This window comes from Diadema setosum, chromosome 1 (genome assembly GCF_964275005.1).
Source record: "Diadema setosum chromosome 1, eeDiaSeto1, whole genome shotgun sequence".
NCBI classification, from domain to species: Eukaryota; Metazoa; Echinodermata; class Echinoidea; order Diadematoida; family Diadematidae; genus Diadema; species Diadema setosum.
In genome coordinates, this window is record NC_092685.1 from 21,314,914 (window position 1) to 21,330,807 (window position 15,894).

General features: G+C 38.2%; 1 protein-coding gene across 1 annotated transcript; it reads right to left on the reverse strand.

The window, feature by feature from the left end:
- Nucleotides 1-273: 273 nt before the first annotated feature.
- LOC140228243 (calmodulin-like) lies at nucleotides 274-9,609 on the reverse strand. The gene is made up of 6 exons (XM_072308482.1): nucleotides 9,429-9,609; nucleotides 5,622-5,652; nucleotides 4,715-4,858; nucleotides 3,716-3,842; nucleotides 2,301-2,416; nucleotides 274-1,011 (listed from the first exon to the last, which is right to left on the reverse strand). Exons 1-6 carry the CDS (start codon nucleotides 9,429-9,431, stop codon nucleotides 983-985), a joined length of 450 nt encoding a protein of 149 aa, XP_072164583.1. The 5' UTR covers nucleotides 9,432-9,609; the 3' UTR covers nucleotides 274-982.
- Nucleotides 9,610-15,894: the final 6,285 nt, after the last annotated feature.

Here is a 15,894-nt window from a genome sequence, read left to right on the forward strand (position 1 = left end):
GAAATGATAATTTCGTTAACGAAACGGTCATTTTGTCGACGAAATGACCAATTTCGTAACGAAATATTCCGTGCGACACTCTTGGCGCTCCATGGCTTTTGTCCATGGTTTAAACCATTGTTTCATTTGTACCACCTTCGTGAATTCGGGTCTATTGTTAATACTCACTCTTTTCTTCACATACTAACAACACAAACATCACAGAAGATATCCATGACACAATGCATTTTTCACCGATTTTTTTATATAATATTTACTTGCAAATTACACTGGTTCTTTTGTACAAAGGCAATACAAATATGACACAAGGAATTTTTAGTATCAATACAGAAATGTCACTGCTGGAAAAAAAAAATGCCGACAATCACCTATGCACAGTATTGCGCTCACTTATGCATTTCAAGTTTACAATGATAGTCAGCTAAATTGATAAAGATGATTAAATCAAGGAAACTGACCCTAAAATTGAAATGGATTGTCGTATCAATGATTATCTACAGAGGATTCTACCACAAAGAAAAGAGTATGGAATTTTCAATTTGTTGGGAAAGATAATGGTGGTTTGGGATTTTCTAGCACACACTCTGCAATTAAGCAAAAATGTACAAAACAAAAACTACAATGGATCTCTTGTGGTACGCGTATCCTACTTGTATAGATAAGAATAAATAAAATCCTCGTCATGAGAATAATGTATTTACAAGTAGGCCTATATACTCAGTAAACTGGGACCTGAAATGAGAGTCCATGGACGCATGGATAAAGGACCGAAAGCGAAACATTTTCGAAAAAAACAACAACAAACAAACTGGGAACTGAGGGGCAGCCCCATTCACACAGGGTGATTAAGTACATCGTGGAAGAACATGGTAGGTGTGTGGTGTCGGTATCCATGGTGAGCGCCTTGGTCGATGGATTTTTCGTTGTTTCCTGATGACACAGTAGAGAAATAAAAGGTGGGAAATGTCCATTGACGACTGGCTCAGCTACTTGTCATCATCGTGACGAATTCTGCGTAGGATATGGGATCAAGGAAGAGGAGAAGGAAGGATAATAATGTTACCCTCGAAATGACAGTGATGCGGCAAAACCATCTGCGATACTGAGTCTCTTGATTATAATGTACAAAAATCTGCACAGAAGTCAGATGAAAAGTCAACCACGATCCTCAATTAGGCCTAATGCTTTCGACGAGGACAGACGAATGTGAGTTAGAGATATATACAAAGGTATGAATAATGCACTGACCGAAGAAAACTCTTAATCTGCTGCCCGAAAAAAAGATGTAATCAAGGGAAACCAACATCTATAATTATGTCTTGCAACTGCAAAGACGGGAAAGAGACGTTTATTGTCCATTTTCAGTGTTTGCTCATTCCTATAAGAGATTGTGAAATCTCCATCTACAGTACTATACACTTTACACAATATCCACTAGGTTCCATAATGCAGTGCGTTGGTATTGACCATGAAACACAGACTTGACATGACGTTAGTGCAATATAGAGACAGCATGTTCATTACACAGTCAATACTATTAAACAACGTTCTTTTTAAGAAAACCAGGGGAAACTATGCAATTCTGATATAAATATTCCTCTATCTGGCACTAAACTAACAAGATAATATCAAAATAACTTCTGCCTTCTCAAAACGGTCAAAGCCTTCGATATTGTCAAGCGATAATATTTGTCAATTCTTTGTATCCATGCTAATAATGAAAAGAAACAGTGCGAAAGGAACTACAAGCAACGTGCAAGATCCATTATGCAAACAATAATAGTATTGTTCACTCATCATTATAGGTGGTGGTAAAACTTTGAACACAAATTCTTCGGTATAGATTACTGCGACTATTGATAATTTTGTTGTTAGTGATAATAATAATAACACCCTTGTCTTCGGATGTATCGCAAACAATATTTTGGGTTTATTTTAATTGGCAACCAAACATTTATACCTTTTTCCCATTTGTTTTGTTGAGCTTTTTGTTTTGTTTTTGCTTTGTCTAAGCGGGTTTAGATATTAAAGTCATGTCACAACTCAATACGCTTTCTGGACAGTATAGTTTTGTTTTGTTTTTGCTTCATTATCAAAATCCGAATGCTGAAACCAACCTGCGGGAGGTCAAGCTTTCGAATCATTGCAAACAAAGACGACCTCCTTTTAAGCCTTTGCATCCGGGATATCTAGAATTCATTACAACGCTTTTCTAATAGGCCAAGAGTTAAAGAAAAATCCCCATTCCAGCATGCAGTCAGCCACTGTTTGTTTTATGCAACTTTCACCACCAGACATACCTTCATAATTAACTTGCCCGTCTCCATCGACGTCGGCTTCCCTGATCATTTCGTCGACCTCCTCGTCGGTCAGCTTCTCACCCAGATTGGTCATTACGTGACGCAGTTCAGCAGCACTGACAGAAATTAATAATTAATGATCAATAACTCACAATAATATTCAAGATACATACCAAGTTTGATAAATTAAAGGACAGACATAAAAACACAACAGTTTAAGGGAATATGGTAATGATGACAGTGATGGAGGTGGGAAGATGAGTAGATTACTAAGTTATAGAATCTTACTTATCTTTCCTCATTTATATTTTCTTTTCTTTTTTCTTTTTTTTTTTTGATTTGTTGGTTGAATATGCAATATTTCCAGAGCGGGAAAGCTCTTCACGTGGCTCCTTTTCTTTTCTTTTTTTATTTGAATGTGAACCATCCTCCAATGTTCACAGTTCTTGAACTTAAATTGATAGACAACTTCTATGTTGTGGAATTCTTTATAAAAAAAAAAATCTTTACTTTTTTATATAAAACGGAGCAGCCTGTCTTTACATTGTTTACTTGGTTACATGCAAAAACATCATGGAAAATCGAAAATAAGCTTCTGCAGAGCAATTTCTGTTTGTTTGTTTTTTAACAGAACAGGTACAACATCATAATTTGTATTTGAATATACAATACGTATTTCTGCCATAGCAGGTCAGTAATGAGAAAAAGTCTGTCTCATGAAGGTCGGGTTTTGTGAAATGGTGGCTCACCAGCCGCACGACACTCGAATTTGATACCATATCTGTTCGGTCTTTACATACTATTATCATTGATTAAAAAAAAATGATAATCACAACTCCCTAAACAATTCGTGATATTCCTCTACAATCTTCACTGGCTGAACGCCACCTGAGTAGTGCGCGAAGGAAAAAGAGCGGATGAAGCTACTAAAATACTGTGCACCTGCTATCACCCGATATACCATCACAGCTCAAAGATATGACTCTCTGAACATGTATTACTGGATCGGTGATTCCGTGTCAATTTCATTATTTACATTAATTTGCCCATCAATATTCGGAAACCAGACAAAAGATCTTACACGAATGATTATCCTTTCCGGAAAAAAAAAGATCGCTTCTTTTTAGGACTTCAATAATTACCTCGGTGAGCTGGTGATACAGGCCACTCCTGTCATAACGAAGTCTTCGGAACCAGCAGTTTTCTTTCGTTATATCGAAATTTCGTTATAGCCAAACAAAAAATATATATATTTATGTATATGATAATTTTAGGTCCTGAATTTTGACTGCGTTGTAACGAGAATTTTGTTATAACCGAGTTCGTTATAACGGGAGTGCACTGCATAGTGTAACCATGAGTCCGTGTGTAATGGATAATCAAGTCAGCCTGAGAAAGTATATTGTATGAATTACCTGATGAAACCGTTGCCATCCTTGTCGAAGACCCTGAACGCTTCCCTAATCTCCTCCTCACTGTCAGTGTCCTTCATTTTCTTTGCCATCATTGTCAGGAATTCGGGGAAGTCAATGGTTCCATTACCTACGAATTTTTAGGATATGGTGAATGGGGAAAGTTTATTGTTAAACCAGGAATATTAGCCAAGTATACCTGCACCTACAATATGTTAAGATCTTGACAAGACGGTTATATTTGCCTGGTTGTTGTTGTCTTTTTTTTCTGGGTAGGGGACGGGATTCTAGCACCAATGGTTTTTAGTCAAATACAACCGTTAACCTGATACGATCATGTGTGTTGCGAGAGGGCTTTAGGAATGTCGACTGTCTTGATTTGACTTGATACCACTATGTTTTACCGTTACTTCGATAAGGTATTGGACCTGGTCAGAAGCAGAGAAAGAGGATTCTTGATACAATGTATAGGTGGGCATTGAAAAGTAGGCTACACATGATATCCATTATACTCAGACACAGCATTGATATAATACAAAATATTCACACAAACATTCGATTGATAAATACAAGTAGCAAACTACTTTTCTGTTAATACAATTATTTTTCTAAAGATCTAATCTACTATGGGTTGCACCTCAGCTTAAGAGAACTCACTATCCCTTTTTTAGGTCTGAATTTTGGGGTCATCCCACGAGACGGACACCAACAAGTCATACAGCCCACGAGTTCGACATTGAAAAAAAGGTCCATGAGTCATACAGCCCATGAGTTCGACACTATAGATAGGTAAAAACAGCCCACGAGTTCGACGATACAACACTGGACTTAAACAAGTCGATCTTGTGGACCTTGTCTGCGTAGTGTCGAACTCATGGGCTGCATGACTTGTGGGATGCCTAACTCGTTGGCTGTATGATTCGTGGGTCACTGATAATCATCTTCATATTTTTGTGTGGACAGTCGAAGTAAAATGACGCAGAGATAACCTCTTGTCCTCACCATCAGCGTCGACTTCGTTGATCATGTCCTGGAGCTCAGCCTCGGTGGGGTTCTGACCCAGAGAGCGCATCACAGTTCCCAGCTCCTTGGTGGTAATCGTGCCATCACCATCCTTGTCGAAGAGGGAGAAAGCCTCCTTGAATTCTATGACGCATGAACACGATGAAAAGGGTGAAATAATTCGTTCACTTTTGACAAAATTTGAAAAGATACAGACTGAAAATAATGCATGCCTGATTACACGCATAAGGTGCACACACTTCCGTACATTGTATTCATAACATTATATCGACATAGGTTTGGCAGTCATTTTATTTTTAAGCCAAGGTGTAAATACATACACTGACTCATTCGAACACGACCGAAAGCACTTCAAGAATAAAAAGAGACGGTTGTGGACAGAAACATTGTCATGTGGACATTCCAAAATTCAAATGATAGATGTGTTTGCCAAGAAGACAATAGATATTCAGAAACTTGGATGTATATAAAGCGAACAATATTCAACATTTTGATTATGTGTAACTTTAATTAATGATTTTGACGAAAGCAAAAAATCGTGGTTTCAAACTGATCGTTGTTCAAGCAGCTCAAGTTAACGCATTCGGACTTTACGGTTGGCCCAGTATTTTCATCGGACATGCTGATGAATCTACGGAATCACTGAGTATTGTACATAAACTTGTAAGGCTGATATTGGATATTTCATGAAATATCACGTGATAATGTGTACTAACAACGAGTTAACTTTTAAACGGCATCTAATAATTTCTATTTTCACCATTGGTTTACGCCCCCAGGACCACTTTTTATATAGTTTTTTTTTTAAACTAATATACTTAAATCAGTAATGACAACGTAAGAGTAATGCAAATACTACATTTCTACAGACTCTTGTTACACTGACCTGCAATTTGCTCCTCTGACAGAGTTTCAGCCTGTGTAAGATAAAAAAAAAGAGCAAAGGAATATAGAAAAATGAGAGGTTACGAAAAAAAGTTGTGCATAATAACATTGACGAGCTATCGCCAGTAATAACTGATAGTTAATGAAAACCAATTTGGATATCATGCATCTGTGGATGACAAGCAGTGAAGTTAATGTCATTAATGAAATATGAAAGTGATTTACTTCATAGATATTCGTGTTTAAATCGCTTTGAAAGAATATAGAGCTTCATTTAACTTCATGCCATCGCATTGATAACTACAGTAAACTATCTGAAGTTACCATTGTTACAAGAAATGACTGCGAAGAGACAAACGAGGCTCACGTATGCGCGTTTCGGAAATTGTCGCGCCTCGAAGAGGACCGATCGAATATCATTATATTTTAATTGGGCCTGTATACTAGTCATGACCATGTTACGGAAAATACATCCGGAGCAGTGTTTCATGCATATACCTGCTGCATTACATGCACGATAACTACACGTTGAAATAGTGGACAGCTCTGCTACAACACCTTCGTATGTGGAAGTGTTGTTGTTTCGAAATTCTTCCATATTCCACTAATAAATAATATTCATTCTGGTCAGTTTTTCTGTTTGCGTTTGTTACATATTCAAAAAGCTGTATCACTTCTGTGATCCCTCTCATAATCCCAAGTTGAATCCTTCGGGTTTATGCCAGGTTCAAGTGTGTACGTGTGTGTCACACACAAACACACTGCTATAGTTTCTGACCATTCGAGCATTGAGAATTTAGGGTTTCTGGGACGTAACTGAACTAAGGCTTTCTATCATAGCTCAGTCGGTAGAGCATGGGGCTAGCTCCGGAGGTCTCGGGTTCGAATCCCGATGGAATCCCATTTTCTTTGCTCAATTTTCCACTAATACTTCCTGATTCTTACAAAGCAGGGCTGTGAAAGCTTTCAAAAGGGATTGTTGAAGTAACACTTGATGGAAACTATGATGGAAGAGGCTCTTGTAATCATAAACTTAATGTATGAAGGGAAAAAAAAGAACACATTCTTCCAGTAAGTGTTATCAATATTTCGGATGCTTAACCTGACCTCCGTATTACTTTCCGAGAGAAAATTTCTCGCAAAGCAATCGGATAGCGTGCAATGTCTCAGTTTGTCATCGCACAGGGCGCCGTATAGTCAGCATGATCCTAAAGTAAACGGTAGGCCTATTGATATACTATGATAACTAGTTCGAGCTCACAGTTTTGGAAGAAAAGACTTTGTAGAAACGATCGATTGCTAAGATAGTGAGTGAGTGAATGAGTGAGAAGAGTTGGGATTAAGGGCGAACAACATAACCCGTGAAGAAGGATAGTAAGGGGTGAACATAGTGTGACGTGTACCCAATGGCTTTCATTCTACGGTATCGATTGCAGAGAAAACCTGAATCAAAGTCTCAGAGAAGACTCTGGAAGGACGAAATTTGCGAATGAATGGACATGGAGCCGCAAACATTCTGTTTTTCATCCGTTGAATCACGAACGAGAATGCATAGCGGCAGTTGGTATACAAGATTTTGTACAAACTACAGGTGCTAAACGCACTTTACAGCAGGGTTTCTACCCCTCACCCCAAAAGAAAAGTCTGTATCCAATTTACGTGCGTTTTATGCTGTTCTTATAATGTATCCCTATATCACAAATTCGGGCGTGCTTTTCTGTAGCGATTTGGGGAAAGTGGTGATGGGGGAGGGGGTAATTTTGCAGTGCATAAGACACCTCTCTCACTCTTTGAAATAAGAAGTCTGATGAAGTAAAATTAAAGCCATGCCAGTTAAAGCCACTGGCGGGAGAACCGCCAAGCCCATTCAAGAATCTTGCAGTGCAACAAGTCTCGGGTTATGGTCCGTGAGTCACAGAAGACTGGCAAGGTCTTTGAGAAATCGATGAAGCTCCCCTGAATCGACCCAATTTTTTCTGAATGGCACAACCACACCTCGATCCCACCACCACTGGTCCACCATCACAGCCTCGGTCTGTCGGACCTGCTTTCTGCTGTGACGCCGCCTGAGTTTGCCGAAAGGATGAATCAAACAAGATGCCCGACACAATCATGTCCTAAGCTGTGTTTAAGGCCTTCTGTAAACTGGAATGAGAATGCACTGTCACCCAACGAGCTCACCTACATGCTATAATAGACGTCAACGCAGAATCCCAGTTTATGCTCTGTTATGTATTTCAAGCAGACCCATCCACTTCCCTGCCCACCGGCAGTTTCCCTCTTGCAGGTCCTGTGCGTTCTTCCTTGACATGATTTAGCCATGGCAACAAAAAACTGGTTCTGTGGACACTTCGAATACCCCGAGTGCCAAACAGGTTCCGGTTAGAAATGCCTTTGAGTGTTATGATAAATAACACATTTCTTTTTGAAAGAAAGCAATTGGTTTTTCTGCGATTGATAGGCCTAGCTCGAAAACGCTAACACCATCCGGACACTCTTATAAAGTTATTCATGACAACTGTCCCTATGATAAGTCCCAGAGAGCTTTTCAACTCGAGTAAGAAGTGAATAGAAATAAATTTCGAATTTTGAAATGTTACATAAAATCCTTTACCTTTGTAAGATTATCATTGATGTAAAGAGAGATGAGTTTGTTCGGGATAAGATGTTTCTTTGAAGACAGGAATGCAATTCTTTGAAAATTGGTGTAACGAAATAATTAAACGAAGTGAGAGAAAGACAGTTGGTATTCATGCAAGTTAATAATTATCATGTCTTCGGGATACAATCAAGGGAAATGTAACTGATTAGACTGACAACGTGATCTTGACGACGCTTGCTCAATGGTCCAACTTTGCTTATAGGACATCATACTCTGTCAATAATGTTCTTTTGTTATTTAAAATAAGGAAAAACGCAATTCAATACATAGTCAGACAGATGGAGGGAGGGAAAGAGAGAGAGGGAGAGAGAGAGAGAGGGGGAGGGGGAGGGAGTTTTTATCTTATTGCATCCCTTTTCATTAGTACACGCATCCCGTTTCAAGACATTATTTTTGCGCTTAAGCAGATTAACAATAACATTCACATCATTTTTTTTTTTTATAATCTAAGACGAAGAAAATAATGATTTGTAGATGAGTGGAATGTCCACATTCATTTTTTTTTTTGTACTGCTTTACACAGAATTTATAACAGAATCACCACTTCTAAGAAATTTCAATCACTGTAATGATATTATGCATATGAGATATATGTAATTGCGTTTTATTTTCACAGGGCAGCCCTTTCAGTTAAAAAAAAAATGATTTACAAAGGGGATATATACATAATATATACACATCACATACATTACTACTTTTTCATTGGGGTACTATCATTTAAAAAAAAAAAGAAAAAAGAAAATCATCATTGATAGAACTACTTTAAACAAACAGGTTGGACCAGGGAGGGTTCCCACCTCCCTGGTTGGACTCCTGCGTGACAAAGTATGTTTGTAATTTGGTGTCATCCCAATAATAGCCTGTTCATGAATCCTTATTTCTTCACTGGAGTGACACGATACAATATTCAGAGAGCTATAGATGCAGCATGCGTGGAGACTCACAATAACGGTGGAGAATTTCACGTCACTTTCCCCATCCAGCCAGTGGTATATAGTGTGTATATTAACAAGGCGTCGGTGCGTGTTTCCTTTCAACCTCCTTGGTTGGAGGAACCACGGAGTTACATACAATTGAACATGATCGCGTGACATTCCAACAGTAATGTTCATAAAATAGAACGACAGCGTAAATAAATCAGCTTACCATTTTTCCTGAACTGTTGCACTGAGCACTTGTTGAACGCGTAGAATGGGTAAAGAGCAACACCGAACTCGTTGGAGATGGGGAGAGCGTTGATGACTATGTTACCGTTACAGACGGATGCCCTGGTAGCTAGTGGCTGGGTCGTAACCTAGAGCGACCTGAAAAGAGGAGATTGCTTGACTCGGCGAAGAAGACTCCGAGGTCCGGTCAAGATGCATCGTGCTGCAGAGGGTCATTAAATATTCATAAACCTCGGGGCAATGACAAACTCTGCTCGAACGCGCCATGCTGGCGCATTGACAAGTATAGCAAAACCATCTTTAGAAATTGGTAGACGAGAAGTATTGATTGCGTAATGACGCATTAACCCCCTTCTCCACGTTGGGATTGTTCCGGATGGAATTCTACGCAATGTCAGTGAGAGGAAAAATAGTTCAGAAAACATGCGCCATATCAAAGACACCCACATCATGCGCCAGATCAGAACATAAATTCATCTGATGAGTAATTTTTCTTATTGCTTACTCGGGATGGGAAAGTGGTCAACAAAATATAGATTTTGGGGAATTTTTCTTCAACGTTGATCGAAAGGGAAATCAAGCCCCCCCCCCCCCCAATAAAAAAAAAGGAAGAAAGAAAAGAATGTGTTTTCGTGTTGTTGATGTTTTGTGCAGATACATTACATTTGGATTCCACTGAGCATTTTTCTTTTGAAATGAGATTGAATGGTATAATTTCTTCAATAATGTCTCTATCAATGCATTATTAGAAGAGCTTGCATGATTCATTACTCCGAAAGGAAATAATAAGTTGAACTATTATACATTGTGATGAGTGAAGAAGCTGAGGAGTAATGATGATATCCATCTGTTCGTCATTTCAGTGGACAGCGACGAAGTCATACGAAAAAAAAAAAACTGGTACACTGTAATACATTGTATTATTGTTCAGACTTCAGAAACTTATTCAAATTGGTCTACCTGGGACGTTATCAAAATTGTTCTTTACTTTATTCTATATATAGTACGGAGCAAGCTCACGTATTCAATTAGTATCTTGTTTGTCAAAATGCTATGCAAAATCAAATATTTAGCAGAAATAACATCAATGTCCTGTCATAGAAACCTTACATTTTATTTTCAAAAAGTTTAAATACATTAAGTTCGAATTGATTTTTTTGGTAATAATTGGTTCAATGGTATAGGCTTTAAACAGAAACCAGTTGTCTGTAAACTATATATATATATCAATATATGTTATATGTTATATATAATATATAAATCATATATTATATATATATATATATATATATATATATAAACAATGATATGAACAAAGCTCGTACAAAGCTGTATATTCAAATTCGCCTTTCCAACTATCAAGAAATTTAATTAATAAAACACTTCTTGAACCACATCATCAAAGTAAAAACACGCCCTATTTGCAATATAGGAAAACTTTCAAACTATAAGTCGATACCTTGTTTCGTGGCTGCCCATGCCTGTCATGCCCCACCTCCCCCCCCCCCCACACACAAAAAACCCCCCATAAAATAATAGATCAACCCTCAAACAGAGAAAGATATATTTTAACCCCCGACATAAATTGTCATAATGCTCCATTTTGCTTTGATTTTGGAATAGTTTTATTTCTATTCTGAAATAGCATACTTTACTTGTTCAAAGTATAAGCAGTCATTATATTGATGATAAACATGAATTAAAAACACGCATGCCACATTACCTTGTTTAGATTAACTGAGAGAAAGTTCAATTGAAAAAAAAAAATCTTAGCCGTTTCTCAGCATTTCTTTCCACAGTGTTTTTATTTTATTTGAAAGGATATAGATTTCAAACTAAGAGAAATGATGCAATGAAAGAAAATTGCCGTTCAAAATTAACCATTAGGATGATTCGGACTAACGTTCATTCTAGGCTATACAGGTGTAAAAGAGATAACGGCAGGACAGGGGGAGGGTAGTAATGCAGAGGAAGGGGAACGTGTCTCATGACGAAAAAAAAAAACAACCGAAAGTTCCTTAGACTGAACGCATGCATCACCGTTTTCTTCACGTTGTAAACTGCAATAAAGACTCGGATCGATCGCTATTGTATCGCAGCCGAAGAAAAAGAAAGAGAGAGCCCATGCACATTTTGCGCATTGCGTCATATTCATGCGCGCAGTGAGCACCTTGCGTGTTAGATCTTACGTAATCGATGCATCGACTGTATCGGACCGAGGTTCGGGAAGAGAAACAGAAGAGAGAGAGAGAGAGAGGGGGGGGGGGGAGAGAAGAGAGAGGGAGAGAAAGAGAGGGAGGAGAGAGAGAGAGAGGGACCTTTGATTTGAGATAAGTGCGATCCCATGCACCACCGCCTAAATTTGGGATAGTAAAGTCAAGTATTGACATAGTACAACAGATTGGAGGCTCAGGGGTTGACTATGGAGTGGGTATCATTTTTTTTTTTTTTTCGCGATTGACTGGTATAGGTGAGAAGGCACTCTTCTGATTATAGATACATACAACACACACGTAATTACTAGTATAGTCCGGTACTGAAATCAACCAGTTATCCACTAAAGTGACTCTATAAGCTCTAAAAGTGTTTACGACTCACATGGATTATAGTAAAATCAAAGAAAAAGAACAATGAAAGAGTGGGCAAGTTCAGAGGAAAAAAAATGAAACTGTCGCATATGAATTTTTACCTTTTTTCACCAATCGCTTTCGATCACAATCCCATAGTTCTTTGCCACTCATCTTGAAGGAGACCTCCGGATGATTTTCAGACTTTTACATTTTGAATAACTTTATAAACAATGGGTACATAGTTTAAGAAATTATACTGATTGGGATGAGGAATAAGAATGTTTTCAAAATGAACAAGGATGATGACATGGCAGCTTCACCATAAGAATGCATGAGTGGGGCTCAAGGAAGCAGAACTCCCCCCCCCCAAAAAAAACCAACAAACAAACAAACAAACAAACAAACAAACAAACATGCATAAGTAGTAAGCAGCTACTGGAACCACAATGCAACATTTTTGTTAATTATGTGAGCCTCCTATATGCCATCAAGTCATCCTTTTTTTATTGTAATTTGTTTCAGGTTTTTCGTAGTTTGGTTCTCTGCTCAAGGACCACAATAAATTCCACAAAATCTTTATAATCGATATACAAGGATACTGCTATTATGATGGAAATTATGAATATTGTCTGGACCCTCCCCTTTAACTGTGGAAGTCATTGTATAAAGCAGTGGACGGGTCATAATGGCGATTCTCAGGGCTTATATAGATTTAAGAAAATCGCAATTAATATTTTATTTTTGAATAGGCCTAATGTTTATGTAAAGAATATAAAAATATCAAAAATTGTATTTTGGATCAAAAATTTATCCTCTGATGATTGTTTGAAAGAGCTTCACGTGATTAAAGGTATTTTCGGCTATTTCAGAAAGCTGACACTCCGTAAAGTACTACATATTTGCAAAATTACGTCACTTCTATGACGACATTTTGCAAATAGTATACTATTTGCAAAATTATGTCACAAAGCGTAGCGTCACTCTGTGAAATGTATCGATTTCCAACAAAACAATTGTGACGTCATAAAAACAATTCTGTCATTGCGCATTTCTTCTCACCGTACCCCCGGTGCGTCGCGCTTGTAACAATCACATCGCGCATGCTACATGCTTCTTATAGTCAATGTAGGATCCCTTCACAACATCGCTCCCTTCTCATTTTGCACTTTCCCCCATTATCCCCTTCTCTTGTTTAAAGTTTTGATCCAAAATATAAAACAAATATACTTTGCCTGATTTCGAGTTTCTTGTAAAAACTATAGGCCTCGGTGCCTCAAAAAGAACTATTCACTGAGGGGCGCAGCCCCGAAGTGAATAGTTCTTTTGGAGTCACCTCTGCCCATAGTTTTAACAAGGACCTATACTTCTTTCTCTGTATAATACACTTAGGCCTATTAAAAAGGAAAGACAATTTGAACAAAGATTATGTATGCAGTCCGGTAAGAGATTCAGGAGCGATTATGATGATGGTGATTGTATTAAATTGAATTGAATTGAATTGAAATGATTTGTTTTACGTGGCTGCTGGATACAGAATACATTGGAGGCTTGTAAAGTAGGGCCTATACCCATAGCCTAGGTATGCACAACCGCTGCAATGCAGTAAACTAACATGGTGTACATTTCTTTCGTCCTCAATTCATGTGTTTAAATTATTTCGAGGTATTGAGAATAAGTCTATTCCAAGTATTAGTTCTTTTCTCGTGCTTTGTTTGTACATTCTTTGTTGAAAATGAAATAAATGAAATCGAAATCGAAGAAGGCCTACTTTGTAATCTATGTGCAGGGGACTCGAACAATGGAGATTTTCACTATGGGCCTATACAATAGGCCCTAATAGGTTGATCTTTCTCTCTACATTTTTACTCGAAATACGGAGTTGACATCAATTGTTATACATGTATTTGCTGCTTCGGACTTCGCAATACATTCAAATCGTCAGGGCATGATCGTATTGTATACAAACACTCAGATTGTCATAACTGTGACGACTTCTATCGGGAAGTACACCAAACTACTCTTTCGTTCAAGATATAAATCTTTATTAGCTATTTTATGGTTTTCTGCTCAGCATCACATGCTTTTATGGTCAAAACTCTTAGTATGCAAAGAAGTAAATTTCCACATGCTATTCATGATTGGATTCCGAAGAGGAAATTACATACAAAGCAAAACAAACAACAAACAAACTACAAGCAAAAAAAAAAAGTTTCCTGATTCACATAAATTTTCTCAACTTTACAATAATGGTGACTTGTCATGATCAAGTATTTCCTTTCTAATCTACATATTACGGCACTATAGCTGGTATCGCGGGCGTTTGTTTCGTTTTGTTCGGTTCCGTTTTGTTTCGTGTTATTTTGTTTTGTTTTGTTTTTAAAGCCTTTTGTGCCGTTCTGTGATGAACGTTCCTCTGGTAATGTATTTCCGATTTTGAAGCTTAGGACCTTGGTTTTATCATGTGTTATGGCGTGTACTATTACTATGGAGGTGGAAGCTATACTCTCCTTGCTATGACTATGAGTATGCATGTGTCCAAAGAGGGCCATCATGGCCGTATGCATTGTTCAGCGGGGGGGGGGGGGGGGGGGGGGGGGGGGGGGGGGGCAGTTAAGAAGATACTGTCTCGGACATTGGATTTTCAAATAATCTTATTTCTTTAAGTGAGAAAATCATGCGAGAATGAAATTATTATTTTTTTTTTTATTTTTTTTTTTACTCTTATGTTTGTGTATTGCATCTCTGGTTTTCCTTGTGTGAGAGAATGCACAGGACATTATTATGCTACAAATGGGTTAGTCAAATACCGGTAAGTGATTGGCTAAACACAGTCACGTGATGGAGGAACATTGGTAATGTTCGCCCATGGGAGAACATTTTTGTAATGTTCTCCCATGGGAAAACATGTTCACGTAACAAAATGACAGAAGGACCCGCGCACAGTGAATTTGGCTCTGCGCGAGCGATCGAGTGCGTTGTGCTGGTGGTTGACGGTATGCGACGTATTTGACTAAACCATAAACAGATGATGATTTTTGTTGTCGGGAACATGTACCAAACGTTCCACCCTCAGGGTTTGAAATGCTATTTCGGGAGGCTCGACTTCATTGACATCTCGGGACTTAAACCTCCCTCAAAAGCATTTCAAACCCTTCGGGTGGAACATTCGGTATGTTCCCTCCCCCGCCAGTCATCATCCATAATTATATCTGTCACCGACCCGCTTGGGACCTCATAGGACACCGTGGTTATGAGAATTTCTCACTCCTACAGACGACACACACACAACAGACACATGATTTCTGTACCAAACAATCTGCTAATATTGATGATATTACAGCTGCCCATGCAGTGACTGCGGACCTCCATTTTGTACTTCAAAGAAACATTCCATATTGATTTTTGGCAATCCATTCAACACGATTGAGGGTCAGGAAGCGATCGGTTTTGATTGGCCCTAAACCCCCCTCCCCCCACGCACATACGCAATTACACACCATAGTAACGACAATCGGATCATTTTGATATGTTAGCTTTTCAGATTCTTCAAGCACGATAAAACAAACAACGCTTTGAATGCATTTGTTGTTTTGCGTACGCAAAAACAAAGAAAATAGAATTGAGAAAAGCAAATAAACCGCAAAAAGATGAATACAAATACAAATACAATACAAATAATGATGTCAAAGCTACGCACCGATTTCTCCTTTCTTTCTCATATCTCACAATATCAGATATATAATATATATATATCATTATATACACACACACACTGGACAGCAAAAGAAAGTACCCACTTCTGTCGAAGGCCGCACACAAAAATTCAACCCCTAGAAATCTACAATTTTGTACACAGGTGTGCTACAATGCCCCTTA